The sequence below is a fragment of the Aspergillus sclerotioniger genome (assembly GCF_003184525.1).
Source record: "Aspergillus sclerotioniger CBS 115572 chromosome Unknown BO94scaffold_31, whole genome shotgun sequence".
Classification (NCBI taxonomy): domain Eukaryota; kingdom Fungi; phylum Ascomycota; class Eurotiomycetes; order Eurotiales; family Aspergillaceae; genus Aspergillus; species Aspergillus sclerotioniger.
In genome coordinates, this window is record NW_020291021.1 from 184,218 (window position 1) to 204,430 (window position 20,213).

Sequence of the window (20,213 nt, forward strand, 5' to 3'; positions counted from 1 at the left end):
CCACCTCAAGGCTAAACAGATTGCAGCGTCACCAATCCCGCGTCCTCCGACGGGTGTTTGCTTTTTCCTCCTCAGCAGCAGCGAGGAGGAATAATAATTACTGCCGCCTCCTCCGGCCTCCTACTCGTCCTTTGCACCGGAACTACTGGAGACGGGTTCTGCACACCATCCATGATAGCCCCGTCCTTTTCCCAAACCAGAACCCTGCCGGAATAGAATTATGGATTTTATGGAAGGATGGCCCGGTGGGTTCGTTTCCACTCGCGCCGATTACTATCTCGATTACTCTTCCCCTCTCCCCTCCACTCTTATCCCCCCTCCAAATCCTGGGTCAATGCGATAGATACGATACACACCACACCCGGATATCCACTGACTTCGGAACAATAATCACCACATACCACATATGCCCGACGAGGCCAGATGGGATGGATATTATTCACCAGTACCCTATCCTTGTATTCCCACCCCCCGACTGGCTTTTCCTGTTTCCATTTTCTCCCGACCGATGACTCAACGGTGATTGTTCACTGTCATTAGGCTTCCATTTCCAAAAGCCAGCTCTCGCACACATCATCCGCCACTGAATCCAGGCGAGAATGCCTGTTCCGCGAACGAAAGAAAGGGCGATGATGATGGTGGCGGCAATCTGACCATAGTACTCGCCGTCTTCGGGCTACTTTGCCAGGCCAACCCGGTGATGCTGCAGTGTCGAGTAGAGCCAAGCAGGTTGGCGAGGCCAGTGAGGGGCCTAGACATCCCGATGACTGTGAGGCCGCTTACAACATGAAACGAAAATCACCATCTGCAATCTCGGGCCTTGGCAGTCCAGAGGTGAAGTAAAAAGCAAACCTCGAGGGTCCATGGGTCCGGATCGCTGCTGTTTACGTGGGTGCCAGGTTCTCTTTTCCTCCCAATGAGATGGCATGACGGGAAACAATGGGAGCGGGGTAAAGCACCGCTACCTTCCCCTCTCCATCCGCCGTTGCTCTAGTCTATACCCGCTCCGTATGATCGGTGCAGGGCTTGCCGGATCCATGATGCAAGATCGGCTGCTCTTCAAATCCAATCATTCACCCCCCATGGCCAGGTCGGCGGCTTGCCACCAGAAACAGCCTCACGCGTTCATCTTTCACCTCTCAAGTACCTTATCTGCACCCTAGGCCGCTTTGAAAGGTTCTAGGAAGGTCCGTGAACCGTTGTATGGATCCCTGTGTGTCCGTTTCGAGCACGGTCCTCTCGGCGCGCCTATCATGCCGATGACATAGCCTACTGTCCTGTTCACCATCCTCGCCATCCTCTGCTTTGCAGGCTGATTGTTGATGGGCTCCCTCTTCTGACAAGGAGTGTTCCGGTGACAGGGTAAGTGTCTCGTAATGCCTGTAGTTTAATAAACTACTGATGTAACGGAAGGGAGGCAAAGAATTGAAATGCCCCCTGTCTCAATGGGTCTGGCATGTGATTCAAGATGCAAGACTTACCCAATTTCCGGCGTTGATGTACACGTGGTGAAGTCCCAGCAATCTACTATGTCATTATGCAGGTGTGTACAGAATTGTAATCAGCCGAGCATCCTTGGAGAACAAGTCTCTACCTCATGTCTCGTGAATGAGTATAGGTAGCACTTCTTTGAGCAACCCCCAGTACTGAGGATCTTTCCTTTCCATGGCCAAGTACATACATTCACGTGCAGCTGGACACAGAAAATGTGTTTCAATGGCTCCGCATTCGAGAATGAAATATCCCCGCCAAGGTCCCTCTAGTGCATTCAGGGCTTGGTAATAGACTTTTTCTAGAAGGGTGTTACTTCTTCACTAGCCGCACAAGGAGTGGGTCAGAGGAAATTAGATCTCTGGCACTGGCCCATCTATATCTACTAATAGCTTCCGCTGATGCTTGCTTCCATCTGGAAGTCAAGTGTCCACTAACAGGACCTTAGCATGAGATGACCAAACTTCATGCCATGGATCCATCTCAAGTCTTCTGTATCATGTACTCCGGAAGAAGTCGGCATCAGGTTTTGCCTCGGATTTTACTCAAAGACCCCGCCAGTACCACTGAATCCCTCTTGCTGTGCTCATAAGAGAATCAGATTGATGCTTTAGACAACAGTTTCGCTCGACTGCTGGGACTGCACCTTGGCAACAACACCCAACACCCAATCCGTCACCAGCTTTGGCTTGCTGATAAACGGGCAATGGCCCGCTTTGATACTTGTCACATCAACCTTTCGTTCACTCTCCCTCTCGACCATGGCCATTGATGCTTTCTGTAATGTGGCTGGAATACACAAATCATCTTCACTCAAGAGCCACGAGACAGGAATGTCCTTGTACCCAACATGAGTCAATTCACTTGGAAATGCAGAGGCAGAGTGGCGTGTGAGTTTCCTTGCCCACATTTCACCTTCTTCCCTTGGCAGGTCTGAGAAACCAAGGGCGGCAGATAACGCGATGTCCGAGTGATGTAGCCAACCGTCCTTGTTTCCAAGTGAGTTAGCATAGGGAAGTCAGATGGAGACAACACAAAAGGCAAACAAACATCAGCCTTCAATACCACCATCTGTCCCTTTGGTGGTGCATCGGAATCCAACAAAACGCTGGCATCCGACGCTCCCAAGGGCAACACGAGGCAGTTCATATACGCCAGCTGTACAATCCCGCCTTTCATTCCCTGCTCCTGCCTCTTAGCCTTCCCTAGACCTTTGGTGCTCTGCGTTGCTGGGATACCCCCATAGGAGTGTGCAATGAGTACCACGTCCCTGCCTTGATCTGCGAGATTGGTAACTTCTGAGGCGATAAACGCGGCGTCATCTTCCATGCACGGTGGCACCGTTACCCCGCTTTTGTATCCCACACTCGGAAGATGCAGCGCGCGGATCGAGTAGCCTTGAGCTGCTACCGCATTAACGACAGCATCATATTGCTCTGGTGGAGCAAAGGCTCCTGGAATGACGAGTATTGTCGGCTTCTCTGACATGATATAGGAAGGAAGGATCGACTTTTAACAAGCTACAGGGAGGTCGATTGAACGGTCTTATAATTCATGCAATCGGGCCGGCGCAACCATTTCCCTGACCAATATGGCCTAACCGCGACAATCCTATACTTTCATGAGTTGTTTTTTCTGAGCTAGAGATCGTCAACAGCGGTGAAGACCGGAACGCTGCAGGAATGATAATTTTCCTACTTGGGAACATCCATGGCGATCCGCCAAAGTGGACTTCACGTCGATGGCAGATTTTAAGGAGCCACAAAGAGCGTGAGGTAGATGCTAAGATCGCATTCTCCGATCCCGTCTTTGCAGAGGTCGTGTGTGATAGAGGTGGCGTCAATCGTCAACTATTGACAAGCACGGCCATGAAGAGGGCGATGCCATGCCGGCGCGCTTTCATCTTAAGTCACAGACTGGTTAGTTGATTGCTAAGACCTTTCTTCGAGAGCCCATGAAATGCACCTGGCGTATTTCTACTTTGTAGATTCGCAGGGGGCGTCTTGACGTCACCAAAAATAGCAGTCGCACAGATATCACGTGATGCACACGCGGCACGGGACCACCCCAGCTGCAGGTGGATCCCGCTGGTGACGGTGAGCGCAGGCGCTCCCTTGGTTGAGACCAGATAAGGCGACGCGGCCATTGCAGGTCCATGACTATTAGACCGCTCATCACTACTACATCAACTCTTGTCGTGGCATCTCTTCTCAGCCTCTCTAAACACCCGTCATCGCGTTGACAGCATCCTCTTGTTCATACATTGAACAACAACCTACGTTACCCGACCGGGGTCTCTGGGTAGATTAACGGGGCACGGTCCACATACAAGGACCATCTCTCACAAACTTGCTAGACTATCTTGATGGTATTCTAGGTGTGGGTTGCAGGTCAATTCCACTGCGCAAGTGACGAGACGAACTGTCCATATATATACACACACGCGACTAAAGATGCTGAATCTCAATGTCTTTCGGCTATTGGCCGATCTCTCCCATATCTCTTCGAAATGCGTCTTGATATGGGCCATTCATCGAAATAAAAGCGCAGAAGGTTCGTGTGGTAGTATTTGCCATTGAGGTGTTCTACATACTAAGCCGCCGTGTCACATACAGGAGTCTCGCTGCTCACGCAGATGCTCTATGCCTTGGTTTTCGTGACTCGATATCTCGATTTGTTCTCGAAGGCTGGATGGACGCACTTCTATCTTGTGTTCTTCAAGCTTTTCTACATCGCCTCCTCGTTCTACGTTATATACCTTATGATGAGAGTGTTCCCTCGAACACGGGAAAGGGAGCGAGCATGGAAACTGGCTATAATCTCCGTCGCTCTGTCTCTGGTTTTGGCTCCCATATCCATCGCCGTATTTTATCGTGGTTATCCCCCAAAGTGGTTTATAGAGGTGAGTTTGGTTACCAAGTCAACTAGTTTGGGCATGCTAATGAGACTGGAATGATACGATAGACTTGCTGGGCTTTCTCTATTGTTCTAGAATCCGTTTGTGTCCTCCCTCAATTGTTGCTCCTGCGTCAGACCACCGTTCCGACCGTCATCGATTCATACTACCTGGTTATGTTGGGCTCGTACCGTGCCTTCTATATTCTTAATTGGCTTGTGCGGGGACTCGGCTCCGAGGGCCATTGGGATGTGATCGCAGATGTCTACGGTGTCATCCAGACCGCTTTTTACATCGACTTTGCCTGGGTTTACTACTCTCGCCAGCGCGTGAAACTCAGAAACGGAGGTGTCGTTGACTCGGAAGACTTCCGTAGCAGCTGGCTTGTGAACAAGGTTCTGAACTTCCGGCAGCGGAGAAGTGCAGATGAGGAGCAGAATTTGAATGAGGAAGACATGGATGACGAGGGGGTGGTTGATGGAGATAGACCGAGGAACAATCGCTGGGGCGCCCGAGGAGTTTCCGTCTCCGCCGATGACACATTGGAAAATCACCGGGGCGATTTTTCGGGAACGGGCCATGATGACGGTCTAGAAGGGTTCTTGGAAGACGATGAAGATGACGATTCGGAGTACAGAGGGAGTCCTCCGAAACAGTCGGCTGGGGTAAAGGGCAGTCACGAATGAACTGTCATCTAGAAACCCTGCCGCAGATCTGCCGGCTTTGGCTGCACGGTTCAATGTTCTAGGGGAATTGTTTCTCTAGTTCCCTCTCTTCGTTTCTGTTATTTCCCATTTTCTGCTCGGCTTTGTCTGCATGGAATTTCTTTCACGTCATCTGATCGTCACAATCTCAAATCGCTTTTTGGAATATGTAGTAATGCGGTATAATCCATACTGAGTCAGGACTAGGACAATCTACATCCCAGTTCGATCGAGCTGACGGGTAGACTATCACGGATGCCATGGTACTGGTAGGGTCGAGATGAGATCATCCCCCCATCTGAGACGCTATAGGTGAAACAAAGGTGAGATGGACCCCGTTGTTTCAAGACTGCAATCAGCCATTGCTGCGCCTGGCCATAGCCACCACTCGTTGTTTGGACAATCGAGGGGACCGAGTTAAAGGGGGGCAGAGAGGGAGAACAAAGGGGCCATTATGAGGGCAAAAAAGCCTGGGCGACAACCTTGCCCTGAATCGGCAAACCCGGCAAACCCGGCAAAGGCCGTCATGCGCTGATGAGACTGTGAGATGCGATCCGAGCCCCGGTCCAAAAGGGTCAAAAATAGATAACTAGTTGCTAGCGCGCGAACGTGAGGATGGCCTTGTCATTCAGGAAATGACGAGGTAGCATGCGCTAGCCCGGAGAGGCAGGCGCGCGACCCAGTGACATCACGTGCGGGCGCCCCCGGGGCCCCCGATCGTTCGACTCGCTGGAGCGAAGAATGAAGATCATCCACATGGCGGTGATGTGCGGGCAACAGGAGGGGGGGCCTTGATGATACGCCGGTCAGAAAGCCGTTCCATAGGGCCAAATCCCTCCCGAACGCCAAAAGGGTATCCAGCACGACAATCGCTCGCCAGGGAAACTAATTGACTTCCAGAAGGACGGCCTCCCCGAGTGCCCCGGCAATTCTTGATGCGCCAGTGCCATGGTGGAATCCCCCGGCTGGAAGAATGGTTGGAGATCGCGGTCCGTCCTGAAGTACTTGCCATGTTCACATCTCGTCTGGCGCGTAACTCCCCATCCCCTTGGGGGACACGTGGCTCTGCTTGAATGCAAACAACCGACAGGATGATGAGCACTCGACTGATCACCGTCACCCTTATCCCTCTGGTTCCTAGACCATGTCCAGGGGAGAGAACCGGGTAGCCCGCGCATGACTGGGCCGGTCGTCGTTCATTTCGGGTTTGGAGACATGCTTCTGGCTATGCGATCGGACTAGTGTAATCGCCCTACGGACTCGCTGACCACCAAGTCCGCCAGTCCCCATGTCAGTCAGACAAGCCTACCAGCCTAGGCTAGGCCAATCCGTCCTGATCCACCGGGATTTGCAGCCGCAGCGACGGAGAAGCACTTAATGGCCTATTTTGCCGTACTATCCCTGCCCATGGAGCTTCCTTGATGCTCTGCTCCTGTTTTGCTGGTGACCGTGATCCTCCACAGCTTTCCGAACAGGATTTAGTTGCGTCCGCTAACAAAGCACGAGAATCCTGGCTGATGACCTACCTACCGTTGTTGGGGCTGCGTTTAGTAGCTTGGTCAATTCGTCTACTCTTGGTTGCGCTCACCCTCTCCACCTCCCGTAGCGGCTAGGAGACTGGCGATGCGTGCATCTATCCTTCGGAGGATTTTAATTTTTCTCGCGCCTTTTTTCACCGTTGAAATTATTGATCTATTTTATTTATTGACTTAATATTTATTTGAGTTTTTTTACCTTCTCCTTTACCCGGCTTTTTCCTAATCCGCAGGGGGATCTTCTCCTTCGATTACTATCGGCCGCTCTATTGCTCGAACTGTCAGCTTCAGCGCTAACCCGCTGATTGTCATTTGATATGGGATTCGGGCGGGCCGCCAAAGCATCGATTCCGGTCCTTGGCCATGACATTATTCATTACACAGTTCCCACTTGGGAGATCCAGAGCATCGGGACTAAGATCGCAGCCAGGTGTTGCCTTGTTCTGAGTAACCCATGGTGGGCCTGGGAATGCAAAGTCTGAGCCCCGAGGGTTTGGGGGCTGGATTATCTCCCTTCTCATGTCATGTCCAAAGATGAGAGATTATTTCTCCTCCTCCCCTGCCCCTCTAGAAAATGGAGCCGTTCGCCTGGAATCCGCGGGCGCTTAAATGCAGGCTCATGGTCAAGCCTACACCTCTGGTTGCGATCCAATTTATGCGGCACAGTGAAGTGGGCGGTACCTACCATGTTCGCTAGAGTCCTCTAGGCCTGTTGTCACAAAGGCTTCACACTTCTGGCCTGCCTTGCGAGGCATCCCGCCTGTCATTGATATTTCCTACTCGGGTATATGAACCCGCACGCACGTCCACCCAACTTCATCTCTCTCTTTTCAATATCCTCCAAGCTTACGACTTGTGAAGAACCATAGCTTTCTTTTGACTTTTTCTCATCAAGAAGACCTTTTAATCATTCTACTTGTTCAATTACTCCGCCAAATCATCTGATACCCCCTGCTTTTGCCACTGCTGGCGGTCATCTGTTTGCGTGTTTCATCCACGTTACATTCATTCCACAACAACAGCCCCTGCATCAGTCGCCACCAAGGAACCCCAATCAGTCTTTCCAATGTATCCCCAGACGCCCATAGGATACTCGGAGTCAATGGTGTTCGGCCATGGTGGCCCCAACCCTGGGGACGGAATTGACGAGTACTATGCCAGCATGCAGCCTCAGTGGGCCGGGATCGATACTGTACGTTGAGTGCAAATGCCATTACTTGACCACCTTCACTTGCTAATCCGTCCGGGTCTCATAGTCACCTTACACTGATGTCAGCCACCCTTATACCACGGCGGCCGCCTTTCCGGCCGGTGCCATCCTGACCCCAATCAGCCTTCCCGATAGCTCTTTCAGGCCAAGTCCGGTACTCAGCCATCATTCGCAAGAATTCCACTACAGCGTTCCTGAGACGGTCCCGTCGCACGGACTGGGCATTACTGCCCCCTTTCCCAGCACATTTCCCCGTACTGTTACGGCAGGCCTGGGCCATGTCTCCGAGGAACCCGAATTTAATTTCAGTGAAGCCACCCTGTCACCCCAACCACCCCCGGCGAAGAGGGTCCGACGCGGCCCCAAACAGGCGATCACACCCCGGGAAGCTCCGGTTACAATTCTCCCTAATCCTGAAGGGCTGCAGCGCATGGAGCAAGAGCGACGACAAGGGGCCGCTGACGCACAACACAGCCAGAGGCCTCGGGCTCCGGGCCGGGGACGGAGGGATCCTCAAGCGGAGGAGGAAGATGCATTTGTGGAGCGGCTCCGGGAACAGAATCTGGCGTGGAAAGTCATCCGGGAGATGTTCCGGGAGAAATTCCACAAGGATGCGTCGGAGGCGCGGCTACAGATGCGCATGCTACGGCGACGAAAGGAGCGGCTGGCGCGTTGGGATGAAAACGATGTGAGTACGTGAACCGGAGTAGACACAAATTGTCAACTAATTAACGATCAAGTCATCCAGATCCGACTGCTCATGAGAGCGCGGGAGTACTGGGAGGATGAGAAGTACAACGTGATTGCACAGAAGGTGAGTGGTAGTCTCTATCTATCTATCCATCTCTAATGCGCCCGGGGCCATCCGGCTTGGCTAACCAAGGGGATGAATGCAGATGAAGGAGTTCGGAGCGGGGCCGTACACCCCCCAGCAATGCGAAGCTCAACTACGATACCTCGAGGCCCAGAAGCGGGACCGTAGCGTGGGTCCACGGGCTCAAATGTCCGAGGCCCAGCAGGCGCGAAAACGGTCGTGGTCCAAGGCGGCTTCCAGCATGGCCGGTGGTAGTACGAGGTAGCATTTTGGGGACTTTGGGAGGGTCCGTTGAAGCGCATTATTTGATTTCTTTGGGGGTTTTGGGGGGAAATTACACGCAAGGATGATTGTTTACGTCGGGATGATTTCTTTGTTGACTCTTGGATATACCCTGTGACTGATTGCATATGAATGACATCTTTTTTCTAATTTTTTGGACCTTTTGAGCAACGTGAATGTCAAATCATCGACTGTCAGGATGACATTCCCGCGACATGGGGGAGAGACGATCACGCCAATCAGGGGCCGGCCATGCGAACAAAGAACGAGCGCCGCGTCGTACAAGTCGTCGGGCATTCGAGGCGATCTCAATTAAACTTTCCGACCATCTCAACGGCTGAAGATCAGCCCGACGAGAGGCCCAGCTGGCCCGCTCGAGGGGCCCCTAACCGCCAGCAGCCCCAAGCCACACGCCAGCTGGTCCTGCTCGCTTCCTATCAAAGAGCCGCCGGTCCTGATCCTCCACGCTTACTTACATCGGGGTGCATCGGCTGTCTGAGACAGTCTGGACCGGCAGCCACTCTTTTGCTAACTTTAGCCACGGCGTACCTTTTTCGGCGCTAGTTCTATGCGATGATATGCCATGCTATGCCATGCACATGCACCTTTCAGCCGCAGCAGCAGGGGGGGGGTTTTTTTTCCCTGCCGCCGGCTTCATACGATGGATTCCCGACTACATGGTTAGTCGAGGTATCTTCCACACCGACTGCATGATGCCTCGGCTTCGTCTAAGCCAAACATGCCGGAGAAATGGATTCCAAAAAAAAAAAAAAAAAAAAAACAGACGCCAGGACGAGTGACTGCACCTCTAGTAGCGTCGCTCCCGTTTCTGCCCGGGGCGGGATGTGGTACATGACTCTGTCGTTGCATTCAGCCTGCTGGGTCTGTTCCGACCCTAGGATGATAAGCGCAGGGTATGGAGTACACTAATTATGATGGTCGTGCATTCGTTCAACGTTGGGGCTAGACACAGCACTAGGGGCTTGTGAGAGGATGGGTAGGACGTGCCCGGGTTGACACATCCAGATCTAGGCTCTATTGGTCGTCCTCCTCTATATCTTCATCCACTATAGGGAACGTCAACAGGGCCGCTACTCCCCCCAACCCATCGAGTCGTCTTCCACTCTCGTGGTCCGAGCTGAGCACCCGCACCTCGCCTCCCTCAACATCTCGCACCCGATCCACCAGCGACACCCACCGTTTGCGCTCCGCCACGTCCTGTGACCTGAACAGCCGATTGGAAATGATCAGCACGCCGCCTCCGCGGCCAACGGCGCCTTGATCGACAGCCGATTCGACCTCGCGGGGTCCATACGTTGCTTTGTTGGTTTCCTTGCGCAACTGCTCGAGAAAGTCGTCCATGAGCCTGGTCTCGCGCGCATACTTGGTGTCGGCGAGGATCGTCTTCACAGCCGGCGATTGCAGCACTTCCGCTAGCGAGTGGAGATACCCGGAGGCAGAGTGTACGACCACAATGCTAGGCAAGAGCCGTTTTAGTGCCGGTGTCGTGGTGGATGCCACTGACTGGATATACTTTTGAAAACCGGCGGCCACGAAGCCGGGTGACGCCAGGAGGACAGGTCGGACGGCCTCGTTACTGGTGAGTGCCACCGAGCTGGTGTTGAATTCTAGCTGGCGCAGCAGCGTATCGAGTGTAACCTGGAAGAACTTGGACATGCCCTATTCGCTGTCAGCATCTGACCCCTATACCCCGATTGATTATCACCCACCTTATCATGATCGCCCCCACCATGTCGTTTCCTGGGCACTGACATCTCGACCTTCTGCTTTAGGATAGTCTGGAATTGCCCGATAAAGCAAATATGCGCCAGGCCTTCCTGCATCACCACGGCCACAGCCTCGGCCCTCCGATTTCCCCCTTCATCCACGGCATCCTTCAACATCTGCACCGCAATACTGTCCCATCCGACTCCCTCGCCGTCCGCCCCAACCTCCTTCTCCAACGTGAAATTCCGATTCAGCTCCAAATCGAGCGTATGGTGCTGTCCGATCTTCGTATGCGCCGTCTCGTTCACGATAGTCCCACTCACATGCAGCTGCGAGCTCTGCGGGTCGAAGTCGAGGTTCTTGACGCGGATTTCAAGCATCAGATGGACTCGCGCCGACGAGGTGGATCCGGTCTCTTGGGTAGTGGTGACACGACGGATGGCGCTGGCGCGGAGGAGATCATTAGGTCGGATGAGGTTATATGCGTGCCACTGCATACATTAGCTGAGCTGCCCGACCAGAGTATAATAAATCATACCATATCCTCCGGCTCCTCAGGACACAGCGTCACTGTTCCGGAGCCATTATGCTCAATTTTGTTCTTGATTAAACGCATGGCGTAGCGAGTTGATCGTTCGCGGGGCAGTTACTGAAACTGTGGTTCCAAATAACCTAAGATAGATAAAAAAAGATCCTCTAGATACCAATATCCAAAGTATAAAAATCAGCCGCAGAAGCGTGCTCAGTATCGCCAACACTCTGGCCAAAGAGTCAGACAGTCAATAGTCAATCAAGCTCAGCTCTCCCACCACGGATGACGAGGATGCGGGACACATCCAAATCCAGCCTAGCGTCTAGCGAGTGTGTCATCCGATGACCCCTTATCGATAAGAACGAGCCCTAAGACCTAAGCCCTAGTTGGTGTCTCGGAGATAAGATCATCTGATTGATACCAGCCCATGCTGCCCCATCTACTAGTGAATAGTTTCTCTTGTATATCCCTCATCACAGACACTGATGAGACGGAATACCAAACAACCAGTGTATATGTGATGGACTTGATACGAAATATAATACTATGTAGACATACATACACAACAAACCTCGGCCCAACCCCTCCCCCTCCCTTCCCCTGCCCTCCTAAATTAAACCCCTCCCCCTCCACAAGACAAGACAAGAACAGATCAACTCAACGTGGGGCGAATAAATGAAATTGAAATTATTCGGCATGAGAGACCTTTGACGGGATGGCGGGGACGTGCTGCATCCTCCCTTTTCCGTGAATATAAATTAGACCTTTTATAGTAGCTTAGTATTGAGATTTTCTTTTTCTTATTTACCTTCCTTTTCTTTCCATTCTTCATCTCGATTTGTCTTTTCTATATTGGGAACAGCTGTAAAGAGATACAAAAAATGACCTCACTCACCCTTCAATCAACCAAGAAGATGGTCTCCGGGTATGAGATTCCGGTTGTGGGGTTTGGGGTGCGCTGTCCTTTCTTTCTTTCTTATCCCTTTTTATTTTCATGAATGGTTGGGTAGTGTGGTTCACTGACTAGGGTACTATGGTTATGGTTGTGGTTATGTATAGGTTTATAAAACGTACACATCACACCCTTATCCATGAGTTCTAATGAATGGCCACACTGATGTATTTCAGTCCCCCCGACCTCACCTCAACCGTGACTCTCAAGGCTCTGGAGGTTGGATATCGTCATGTAAGTACATCTCTCCCTCCCCAGATCACAGAGAATATAGAACGCAGCTAAGAAGGAAACAGATTGATAGCGCAACCCTCTATAACAACGAAGCAGAATGCGCCCAAGCAATCCACGCTTCCGGCCTCCCCCGAGAGGAAATCTTCTACACGAGCAAAGTCCCCACCACGCACATGTCATATGAGAAAGCCAAGGAGGCGATCAACGATAGTTTAGCTGCTGCGGAGTGTTTGGGGTATATTGATTTGTATTACCCCCTTTCCCATCTCTTACGAATCTACGTTAAGGGAGTCTGATCTAACTGGCGGTATAGAATGCTCCTACATGCACCCTATGGCGGCAAGTCTGGCCGTCTAGGCGCCTGGCGCGCACTCGTCGAAGCGCAAAAGACCGGGAAAATCCGGTCCCTGGGGGTATCAAACTACGGGATCCAGCATCTCGAGGAACTGGAGGAGTATATTCGCAGCAGTGGTGTCGGGGGAGAGATCTCGGTGGGACAGTATGAGATTCATCCGTGGTGTGCGAGAGAGGATATTGTGGGGTGGTTGAGGGAACGGAATGTGGTGGTAGTGGCGTATTCGCCGTTGGTGCAGGCGAAGAGGATGAAGGAGCCGGTGTTGAGGATGTTGGCGGAGAAGTACGGGAAGAGTGAGGCGCAGGTGTTGGTGAGGTGGAGTTTGCAGAAGGTGAGTGTCTTTCCTTTTTTCTTTTGTTGAAGGAGGGTGAGGTGTGAATGGTGCTAATGGTTTAGGGATATGTTCCGTTGCCCAAGTCGGTGACGGAGTCGAGAATTGTGGAGAATTCGCAGGTGTTTGATTTTGAATTGTCGGGGGAGGATATGAGGCGGTTGCAGACGGCGGAGTATGCTCCTGTTTGTTGGGATCCGGCGAGGGATTCAAAGCTGTAAAGAGGAAGCTGTATTGCGTGAGCGATGAGGTACTGTATTGTTAGTATAGAGATGGTAAAGTGGATGTAGTCGATAGAATCGAAGACGTGATGATATCCGGCAGATGCCAGGATGAATCCGGGCAACACCCGCCCGGCACAACGTATCCCCGGGCGGTTTCCTTCCGCATTCTCAACTATACTGCAGCACAACAACCTTTCGCCCTTCGTTGACCCAAGCCTACATTCACATGAACCCCCCAAGATCTCCTCCAATGTCGACGGCCCACCCCCGGCGAACCCCGCGTCTTCCCCGCCCTTCATCATGCCTGAACCACCCAAGCGCATTATCCTAGAGAAATCCCGCACCGTGCGCCGTCGCTACCAGCGCAGCAACAAACGATTCCAGTTCACGGCGTCGCAGATCGCTCGCATCGAGCGCGAACAAGAGCGCGAGAAACGTGCCCAGCAACTGCGCGATCGGGAGAAGAAACGGGTCGCGAATAAGAAGAAGAAGGCGGAGAAGGAGGCCAGGGCGCGCGAGGATCGGAGACGCTTGGGTTTACCGGATCCGAATGCGCCGTGTGTGCCATCCAGTCAACCGTCGCTGTTTACTTTCATAAAGAAGAAGGCGGGTCAGGATGGGGAGGGGGGTACAGAGGTAGATGGGGAGGGGAATGGAGACGATGACGATGACGATGACGATGACGATGACGATGACGATGACGATGACGATGACGATGACGATGACGATGACGATGACGATGACGATGACGATGACGATGACGATGGCGATGGCGATGGCGATGGCGATGGCGATGGCGATGGCGATGGAAGTGAAGGGAGTACGGAGTTTGAGGATATTGATGACGATCTTCTTGGGAGTTTGGAGGATTTCTCCGCAGTGAATGAAGTGGACTTGGGGGAAACAACTGAAGTGGACAGTGATGGGGGCGGGCTTGGTGCTGGAGACGAGTCTACAATTTGCGACGTGATTAAAGATGACGGCAACAGTGATGGTGGTGGTCAACAGAAGACCAAAGAAGCGGACGAGTTCTCTGACTGCTCGATTTTTGACGATGAAGAACTCATCAAAGAGACCGAGACTATCGTCGTTGCGCCGGAGAACCCCACGCCAAAAACCGAACATCACATCCAGCCGACCGCCACCAAGCCTGCCGATTCGTTTCAAGATGACACGGCACTCTTGCTGGAAGAATTTGGCCACGAGTTCGACACGGATGAGGAATTCGAGCAGGCGCTGATTGAGCTGGCTGCCGTGTGATCCGATGTTTATACTGACTGGAGAATACTTCCGACCCGATGGCGATCCGTTCGGATGCGCCCCTCGGCTCGGACAGTGATATGGTGGCTGCTTCCCGCCGTATTACCGTTGATCCGTCGGATTGCAGGAGGTATGAGCTTTGGGGTTTCGGTGAGCTGGGTAGTGGGTATGCAGAGGATGAGATGGGAAGATGAAGCGTTCAGGTGTCGAGGCGCCCGCTAGGCTCCCGCGGCATGACGTTGCTGCTTTAAGCTGCACATTCGATCGATACGATTGTCCCTCCGACATCCCCTCCACTTCCATCTCTCCACAATCTTTTGACAACACTTTTTAGAAAGAAACAGCAACATCATGCCTATCATCAGCGTTAATAACCATGACATCGCCTACACCGACACTTACCCGAACGGGGCTCCGACTGGCGCCCTGACCTTCATTTTTGTACACGGCCTAGGGTCGTCACAAAACTACTTCTATCCCATCCTCCCCTGTTTAAAAAATTACCGCTGCATTACCATGGATACGTATGGTGCTGCCCGCTCCACCTATACCGGTGACACGATTTCCATTGCTTCCATCGCTGCAGATGTGGTCGGGGTGCTCGACGCCCTGCGAGTGTCCAAGGCGGTGGCCGTTGGGCACTCTATGGGCGGGTTGGTAGTCACTCTCCTTGGTGCACAATACGCGAATCGCGTGGAGGCCGTGGTGGCTATTGGGCCTACACACCCGTCCGAAGGACTTGAGAAGGTCATGACCGAACGCAGTGAGCTTGCGTCAAGCGGTAAGTAGTCTATCCTGGTGACGATTCGTGCTGACTTTGTAGCCGGCATGGAACCGCTGGCAGATAAGATCCCCGCGGGCGCCACGGGATCACGCAGCTCCTCGTTGGTTCAATCTTTCATCCGAGAGCTTCTGCTCAGGCAGAATCCTCATGGATATTCGGCGCTTTGCCAGGCTATTGCCACGGCGCCAGTGATCGACTACTCGGCGGTCACAGCGCCGTTCCTGCTGATTGCAGGCGACGAGGACAAGTCAGCGTCTATGGAGGGGTGCGAACACATATATACGCATGTATCAAGTGAACGGAAGCATATGCAGGTACTCTCAGGGGTTGGTCATTGGCACTGCCTAGAGGCGCCGGAGGCGGTTGGACAGGCGATTACACATTTTGCAAAAGACCAGGCTCAGCAGGATGGTTTTTGGTGATGTATGTTGATGAGTTGTCTGGATAATGGGGTTTTTAAAAAGTCCATTCTATGTTGTTACTCTATCTTGGTAGATAGATGGTACTTATAATAAAAATACTATTGGTTTATCGCGTATATCATTCCACACCTCGTTATAATATGATTTGAATCCCTGACTCGACTTCAGTCGAGCAGTTCAACGACATCCGGCTAGACAACATCAGCTGGTATTATTCGTCCTGCCCTCGTATCTCAACATTCATAACTCTGCAACACATAATCAACTCACTCTACTTACTCTACACTACAACCCCCTCACCAAACCCAATGAAAATCCATAGAAATAAATAAATAAATAACTCGCTTCACATACAATACACAACACACAATACACACTCCATACCAGATACCCCAAAAAACCAAACCCTTATTTTCCCACCTATGCCTGCACCTGTGCCGGCGCCTTCACCAACTTAACATCATACTGCAACTCAAGTCCAGCTTGAGGATCATCCTTCCGAGGCACGAAATCCACAATCAACGAGTCCTTGACAGCAAACACGGAATCATTCGTGAGGTATTGATCCTTGGAATCGAAGATTTGCGTCGTGAGGGGTTTGTAGTTGTCGTAGGTTGCCTACACCACCACCACATATTAGCATGTCTCTTCCCCTCACAAACAGAAAAACAGAACCGAAAGAAAGAGGATGGGGCACACATACAATAATATGAATATGCGCCGGCCGGAACGGATGTCTATCCATAAGTTTGAGGAGTTTGCCTGCGGGTCCTGTCATACCACATCACATTAGCATTAGCCACACCCATCTTCTCCCCCAATTCCCCCAGGGTATCAAAAATACATACCATCGTCCGGAACAGGATACGGCGTCGGCCTAAGACAATAAAACCCATACCTGCCGTCCTCATCGGTCCGAAACTTCCCTCTTAGATTAAACTCCTCCTGCTCCGGATCCTGCTGCTCATATAACCCATTCGTACTAGCCTGCCATACCTCGACCGTTGCGCCGACCAGCGGCTGTTTGGTCTCGAAGTCCACGACGCGACCGTGCATGTAGGCCATTTCCCCGGGGATGGGTTTCGGTGGGGTGAGGACGATATTCGCCCCGTTGGGACGGTAGGGGGTGTCGGCGCGGAAGAAAGGGCCTAGGATTGCGGTCGCGGTGGGGGCGTCGGGGGCTTCGGTTGCGAGGGTGTAGGTTATTTCGTCGACCAATCTATATCATACTTGTTAGATTGGGTGGTTGGGGGATGGATTGGGAGATTAGGGAAAGGTGGTGTTTGGGAAGGAAGGGGCATACGATTCAAGTCCAATCACATCACAAACGAGTTGTCCCTCGTTACGCTTATCGTCGCTCATTTGACCAGCCCAGTTGAGGAGTTTCACGCCCGCCATCCACTCGTCCACGGTGAGTTCGTTCTCGCGTGCGAAGTCGTGGACGTGTCGGATTAGACCCGTCATTAGTTGTCGGAAGCGCGGGGTTGTGTTGGGCCCCATGCTGGAGATGACGTTGTCGGTGAAGTGGGGGTCGAAGCGGGACATTTTGTTTTCTTTTTTTTACTTTGATGATTTGGGTGTAGGGTGGATGTAGATATGGAGGTTGAGGTAGAGGAAAGTGGGATAAAGGGAGTAAGACTGAGGGAGTATTGAAGGCGAGAGAAGAGGGGTAATTATATAGATCCTCAATCGAAAGGTCGATCCATTTTTTAAAGGATGCCCCGGATTCGCTGTTCGGAAAGCCGAGAGTTCTGATTGGCGGTGGTCGGATGGCATCCGACTTCCCCGCACGGCTTCGGAAGCCATCAATTCACCCCACATTGCCTGACATTTGCATCCATACTATCCAATCTTATTAGTTATTCCTACAGAGTAGTGAGTACTATGTAGGAAAGCTGATGCATCATCGACGCTTCCCGTCGGACCGTCCCTTGGGATTTCTCCCCTGCGCCCATTCCGACGGCCACTGCTGCACCACCTGACCGCGCTCCCAAATCTTCCCCATCTTCCGCTCCACCACCACATCCACAAACTCCAACGGTACCATCTTCTCTCCTCCCTCACCCTCACCAGCTACACCCACACTCATCCCCTCACTAAGAATAACCCCATTCTCACTCCTCCAAAACGGACATCCCGCCTTCAACGCCCTCTCCAAATCCACATAAACCAACACCTGCGCATCGCGTCTCATCCCCGAAATCACCTTTCCTTTATCCCCATTCCCCTCCTTATTCTGATCCAACTGCCCAAGCACCTCCTCCACCCCCGGCCCCGTCGCAAAATGCACCTGATTCCGTCCCATACAGCGCAATCCCCCCGACGCTACGATCGCCGGCCACGCCGAATGATACGTCCCGTGCACGACCGTCCCCGGTAACTTGTCTTTCCCCTCTAGGGTGAGTTTTTCAAGCAGGTGGGCGGCCTCGACGCTCTTGATGCTGTGGCCTTGGGTTGCGCGGATGAGATAGTGGGTGGGTGTGGAGTCGGTCGTGCTGGCGGTGATGGCGGCTGTCGTGGATTCTTCTTTGGATTCTGCTGCTTCTTTTTCTTCTGTCTCCGTGGGTGTGGATGCAGGGGCGTAAAGTAGTGCGAATCGCTTCTTATCGGAATTGGCTACCGCTTCGATGATCTCGGGGAAGGTGACTTTTAGGGATTTGAGTTTTCGCCATGAGAGCTGGGTTATGGTGAGGTTGATTAGTATATTACCTCTGAGAAGATGGGATGGGAACGAGGGAGGGGGTAAGCTGAAGGGGGGGGCATACCACGTCTGCGACGTTGGCGTAGCCCTGGGCGTCTATCTTCAAGCCTTCTTTTTCGGCGGCATGACGGAGGAGTAAGCTGAGGGCTTTGGAGACCGTGACGGCGCGGCTAGGTGGAGGGCGCGGTTTGGGGGGCATGATTTATTTTTTGTTGTAGCTGGCTGTGTTGTGTTGAAGGGAGTAAGATGGTGGTGTGGGTGAAAGTGATGAGGGGAACGGCACTGAGCGAGACTTTTCGGCGCGGAACTTTTTTGATGTCATCGGCGGGAGGCCCACATTCATTCTGTTTAAAGAGTACTATTTCATACATTGTAGAGTGAGGACCTGTGAATTTCATGTTGTTATTAGATTTGCGACTCTCAGCATGGATGCCCCATACATTATATTATTATTATTATTATCGCCACGTATCCTAGCTATCCATGACCTGTCTACTTCAGATACAGATCCTGGGCTTTAGCTTTCTTGGACAAGATCGAATTTGTAGAAACCCTCCGGGAATGCTGATGGATCTGTTCGTAGAAGATTTCACAAGACGAAGATAATTAAAAGGAACGACTCACGCACTTCTATCATCGCTCATTTTCACTTTAGAGCTCTACTACCGGACTGACGTGAAATCAATCTGCGAAATGACATCCTTCCCTGTAGTTACTAGAGTTAGTAACTTAGTTTCAACCCATTGTTGACATGACAGTTGGCGAACAGGCGATCAGTTAATATTTGTAGCTAGCAATCCATCCACTCCTCCTTATTATCAAAAAATGCTTCATGGTAAGGGTTCTTCTCCAACCAATCTTCTGGGGGCGTCGATGAGCAAGACTTTGTATAGAAATTGGTGAGGGCCTCGTTGAGAGCTGCATACTTAGTGATGTTGACTAACGGCCATGTTAAACAGCGGGGCATACCTTGCAAAGTCATAGGGTATGAGGGTTGAAGGGTAAATCGTGAATCTCGCTCTCGATACAAGGTTAAGGACTTTGGAATTGCAGTGCCTTTGCAGGGTTATTATGATCCAGCTCTCATATGACGCACGCTTGCCTACCTTTCGAGATGGTCAAGTAAAGGGGACAAGCTTCAGCTTGGCCATTATCGATTGCATCCAGATAATTATCAAAGGACCTCCGTGTTATCTCTTGCAGGAAATGGGTATTTGGCATAAAGAGCGCCCCATTTGAAACTTGCATGATGTGAGTAGCAGAAAGCGGGGAAATCTTTTGGTAATTAATGCATACCATCTGGACTGATTTTGGGATAAACTAATCCATCACGAGCAACTTCGATACCGTCTTCCCATTCCCAATCGTCTTGATCCAATCTTTTGTCAAAGAGTTGTGACTCGGGGCGTACTTGGAATCGATACAGCGTTGCTGGGGATATAGAGTGAGATGACACATATGAAAGAGCACGGTAGTTCTGAAAACGTGTAGAAGCACCGGAAGTAGGGCGGAAGATGTTTCGGAACATTGGAGGTTGTAAGAGTTCAACTGTTCAGAGCACACGAGCTTCAGGAAAGGCTGTTTGTTGACTGGAATGTGTTTTGACTCTAAGACGTCGGAAGTCAGGAGTACGTACGGCCTGCAGGCCGGCAAACAATGAACTCACATTGCCCTCGTTTCCAAGCCAACCGACCGCAGCTCTTCTATTAACCACATCTGGATCAATCAACTATATGCAGATCAGACCGCCACGTGCAT

At 51.8% G+C, this 20,213-nt stretch overlaps 10 protein-coding genes across 10 annotated transcripts; 5 read left to right on the forward strand and 5 right to left on the reverse strand.

The window, feature by feature from the left end:
• Positions 1–2,101: 2,101 nt before the first annotated feature.
• On the reverse strand, positions 2,102–2,979 carry BO94DRAFT_549789 (alpha/beta hydrolase; the record flags this gene model as incomplete). Its single annotated transcript, XM_025613463.1, has 2 exons — positions 2,102–2,479; positions 2,542–2,979. 2 exons carry the CDS (start codon positions 2,977–2,979, stop codon positions 2,102–2,104), a joined length of 816 nt encoding a protein of 271 aa, XP_025463563.1.
• Positions 2,980–3,805: 826 nt separating this feature from the next.
• BO94DRAFT_235358 (ER lumen protein-retaining receptor) lies at positions 3,806–5,485 on the forward strand. Its single transcript, XM_025606321.1, has 3 exons — positions 3,806–4,044; positions 4,107–4,393; positions 4,456–5,485. The coding sequence occupies exons 1-3, from the start codon at positions 3,945–3,947 to the stop codon at positions 5,071–5,073; spliced, it is 1,005 nt and encodes a 334-aa protein (XP_025463564.1). The 5' UTR covers positions 3,806–3,944; the 3' UTR covers positions 5,074–5,485.
• A 2,028-nt stretch (positions 5,486–7,513) lies between these two features.
• Positions 7,514–8,960, forward strand: BO94DRAFT_235682 (uncharacterized protein). The gene is made up of 4 exons (XM_025606324.1): positions 7,514–7,818; positions 7,883–8,528; positions 8,577–8,650; positions 8,733–8,960. The coding sequence occupies exons 1-4, from the start codon at positions 7,693–7,695 to the stop codon at positions 8,913–8,915; spliced, it is 1,029 nt and encodes a 342-aa protein (XP_025463565.1). The 5' UTR covers positions 7,514–7,692; the 3' UTR covers positions 8,916–8,960.
• Positions 8,961–9,714: 754 nt separating this feature from the next.
• On the reverse strand, positions 9,715–11,467 carry BO94DRAFT_568820 (putative translation factor pelota). Its single transcript, XM_025614703.1, has 3 exons — positions 11,199–11,467; positions 10,663–11,151; positions 9,715–10,612 (listed from the first exon to the last, which is right to left on the reverse strand). The coding sequence occupies exons 1-3, from the start codon at positions 11,274–11,276 to the stop codon at positions 9,968–9,970; spliced, it is 1,212 nt and encodes a 403-aa protein (XP_025463566.1). The 5' UTR covers positions 11,277–11,467; the 3' UTR covers positions 9,715–9,967.
• A 606-nt stretch (positions 11,468–12,073) lies between these two features.
• On the forward strand, positions 12,074–13,285 carry BO94DRAFT_589354 (aldo/keto reductase family protein; the record flags this gene model as incomplete). The annotated part of the gene is made up of 5 exons (XM_025615943.1): positions 12,074–12,117; positions 12,321–12,378; positions 12,441–12,625; positions 12,692–13,064; positions 13,130–13,285. 5 exons carry the CDS (start codon positions 12,074–12,076, stop codon positions 13,283–13,285), a joined length of 816 nt encoding a protein of 271 aa, XP_025463567.1.
• On the forward strand, positions 13,004–14,724 carry BO94DRAFT_235934 (uncharacterized protein). The gene is made up of 2 exons (XM_025606326.1): positions 13,004–13,064; positions 13,130–14,724. The coding sequence occupies exon 2, from the start codon at positions 13,397–13,399 to the stop codon at positions 14,546–14,548; it is 1,152 nt and encodes a 383-aa protein (XP_025463568.1). The 5' UTR covers positions 13,004–13,064; positions 13,130–13,396; the 3' UTR covers positions 14,549–14,724.
• On the forward strand, positions 14,725–15,868 carry BO94DRAFT_235943 (alpha/beta fold hydrolase). Its single transcript, XM_025606327.1, has 2 exons — positions 14,725–15,329; positions 15,372–15,868. Exons 1-2 carry the CDS (start codon positions 14,900–14,902, stop codon positions 15,752–15,754), a joined length of 813 nt encoding a protein of 270 aa, XP_025463569.1. The 5' UTR covers positions 14,725–14,899; the 3' UTR covers positions 15,755–15,868.
• Positions 15,869–16,069: 201 nt separating this feature from the next.
• BO94DRAFT_538863 (intradiol ring-cleavage dioxygenase) lies at positions 16,070–17,414 on the reverse strand. The gene is made up of 4 exons (XM_025612575.1): positions 17,058–17,414; positions 16,603–16,973; positions 16,458–16,525; positions 16,070–16,372 (listed from the first exon to the last, which is right to left on the reverse strand). The coding sequence occupies exons 1-4, from the start codon at positions 17,297–17,299 to the stop codon at positions 16,175–16,177; spliced, it is 879 nt and encodes a 292-aa protein (XP_025463570.1). The 5' UTR covers positions 17,300–17,414; the 3' UTR covers positions 16,070–16,174.
• Positions 17,415–17,526: 112 nt separating this feature from the next.
• BO94DRAFT_538864 (tRNA 2'-phosphotransferase) lies at positions 17,527–18,668 on the reverse strand. Its single transcript, XM_025612576.1, has 2 exons — positions 18,520–18,668; positions 17,527–18,431 (listed from the first exon to the last, which is right to left on the reverse strand). The coding sequence occupies exons 1-2, from the start codon at positions 18,652–18,654 to the stop codon at positions 17,658–17,660; spliced, it is 909 nt and encodes a 302-aa protein (XP_025463571.1). The 5' UTR covers positions 18,655–18,668; the 3' UTR covers positions 17,527–17,657.
• Positions 18,669–18,872: 204 nt separating this feature from the next.
• Positions 18,873–20,069, reverse strand: BO94DRAFT_524772 (uncharacterized protein). The gene is made up of 4 exons (XM_025610286.1): positions 19,752–20,069; positions 19,562–19,696; positions 19,425–19,511; positions 18,873–19,373 (listed from the first exon to the last, which is right to left on the reverse strand). The coding sequence occupies exons 1-4, from the start codon at positions 19,981–19,983 to the stop codon at positions 19,246–19,248; spliced, it is 582 nt and encodes a 193-aa protein (XP_025463572.1). The 5' UTR covers positions 19,984–20,069; the 3' UTR covers positions 18,873–19,245.
• Between the last annotated feature and the right edge of the window lie 144 nt (positions 20,070–20,213).

Coding starts and splice junctions, on each gene's coding strand:
- BO94DRAFT_538863 (XM_025612575.1), bottom strand. CDS start 17,299: ATGTCCCGCTTCGACCCCCACTTCACCGACAACGTCATCTCCAGCATG. Junction 16,526..16,602: donor GTATCCTGTTCCGGACGATG/GTATGTATTTTT, acceptor GTGGTATGACAG/GACCCGCAGGCAAACTCCTC. Junction 16,373..16,457: donor CGGCGCATATTCATATTATT/GTATGTGTGCCC, acceptor GTGGTGGTGTAG/GCAACCTACGACAACTACAA.
- BO94DRAFT_235358 (XM_025606321.1), top strand. CDS start 3,945: ATGCTGAATCTCAATGTCTTTCGGCTATTGGCCGATCTCTCCCATATC. Junction 4,045..4,106: donor TCGAAATAAAAGCGCAGAAG/GTTCGTGTGGTA, acceptor TGTCACATACAG/GAGTCTCGCTGCTCACGCAG. Junction 4,394..4,455: donor CCCCAAAGTGGTTTATAGAG/GTGAGTTTGGTT, acceptor ATGATACGATAG/ACTTGCTGGGCTTTCTCTAT.
- BO94DRAFT_568820 (XM_025614703.1), bottom strand. CDS start 11,276: ATGCGTTTAATCAAGAACAAAATTGAGCATAATGGCTCCGGAACAGTG. Junction 11,152..11,198: donor CTGAGGAGCCGGAGGATATG/GTATGATTTATT, acceptor TAATGTATGCAG/TGGCACGCATATAACCTCAT. Junction 10,613..10,662: donor GTGGGGGCGATCATGATAAG/GTGGGTGATAAT, acceptor GACAGCGAATAG/GGCATGTCCAAGTTCTTCCA.
- BO94DRAFT_524772 (XM_025610286.1), bottom strand. CDS start 19,983: ATGTTCCGAAACATCTTCCGCCCTACTTCCGGTGCTTCTACACGTTTT. Junction 19,512..19,561: donor TTACTTGACCATCTCGAAAG/GTAGGCAAGCGT, acceptor AACCCTGCAAAG/GCACTGCAATTCCAAAGTCC. Junction 19,374..19,424: donor ATACCCTATGACTTTGCAAG/GTATGCCCCGCT, acceptor CTAAGTATGCAG/CTCTCAACGAGGCCCTCACC.
- BO94DRAFT_538864 (XM_025612576.1), bottom strand. CDS start 18,654: ATGCCCCCCAAACCGCGCCCTCCACCTAGCCGCGCCGTCACGGTCTCC. Junction 18,432..18,519: donor ACGCCAACGTCGCAGACGTG/GTATGCCCCCCC, acceptor ACCATAACCCAG/CTCTCATGGCGAAAACTCAA.
- BO94DRAFT_235934 (XM_025606326.1), top strand. CDS start 13,397: ATGAATCCGGGCAACACCCGCCCGGCACAACGTATCCCCGGGCGGTTT.
- BO94DRAFT_235943 (XM_025606327.1), top strand. CDS start 14,900: ATGCCTATCATCAGCGTTAATAACCATGACATCGCCTACACCGACACT. Junction 15,330..15,371: donor CAGTGAGCTTGCGTCAAGCG/GTAAGTAGTCTA, acceptor CTGACTTTGTAG/CCGGCATGGAACCGCTGGCA.
- BO94DRAFT_235682 (XM_025606324.1), top strand. CDS start 7,693: ATGTATCCCCAGACGCCCATAGGATACTCGGAGTCAATGGTGTTCGGC. Junction 7,819..7,882: donor AGTGGGCCGGGATCGATACT/GTACGTTGAGTG, acceptor CGGGTCTCATAG/TCACCTTACACTGATGTCAG. Junction 8,651..8,732: donor ACAACGTGATTGCACAGAAG/GTGAGTGGTAGT, acceptor GGATGAATGCAG/ATGAAGGAGTTCGGAGCGGG.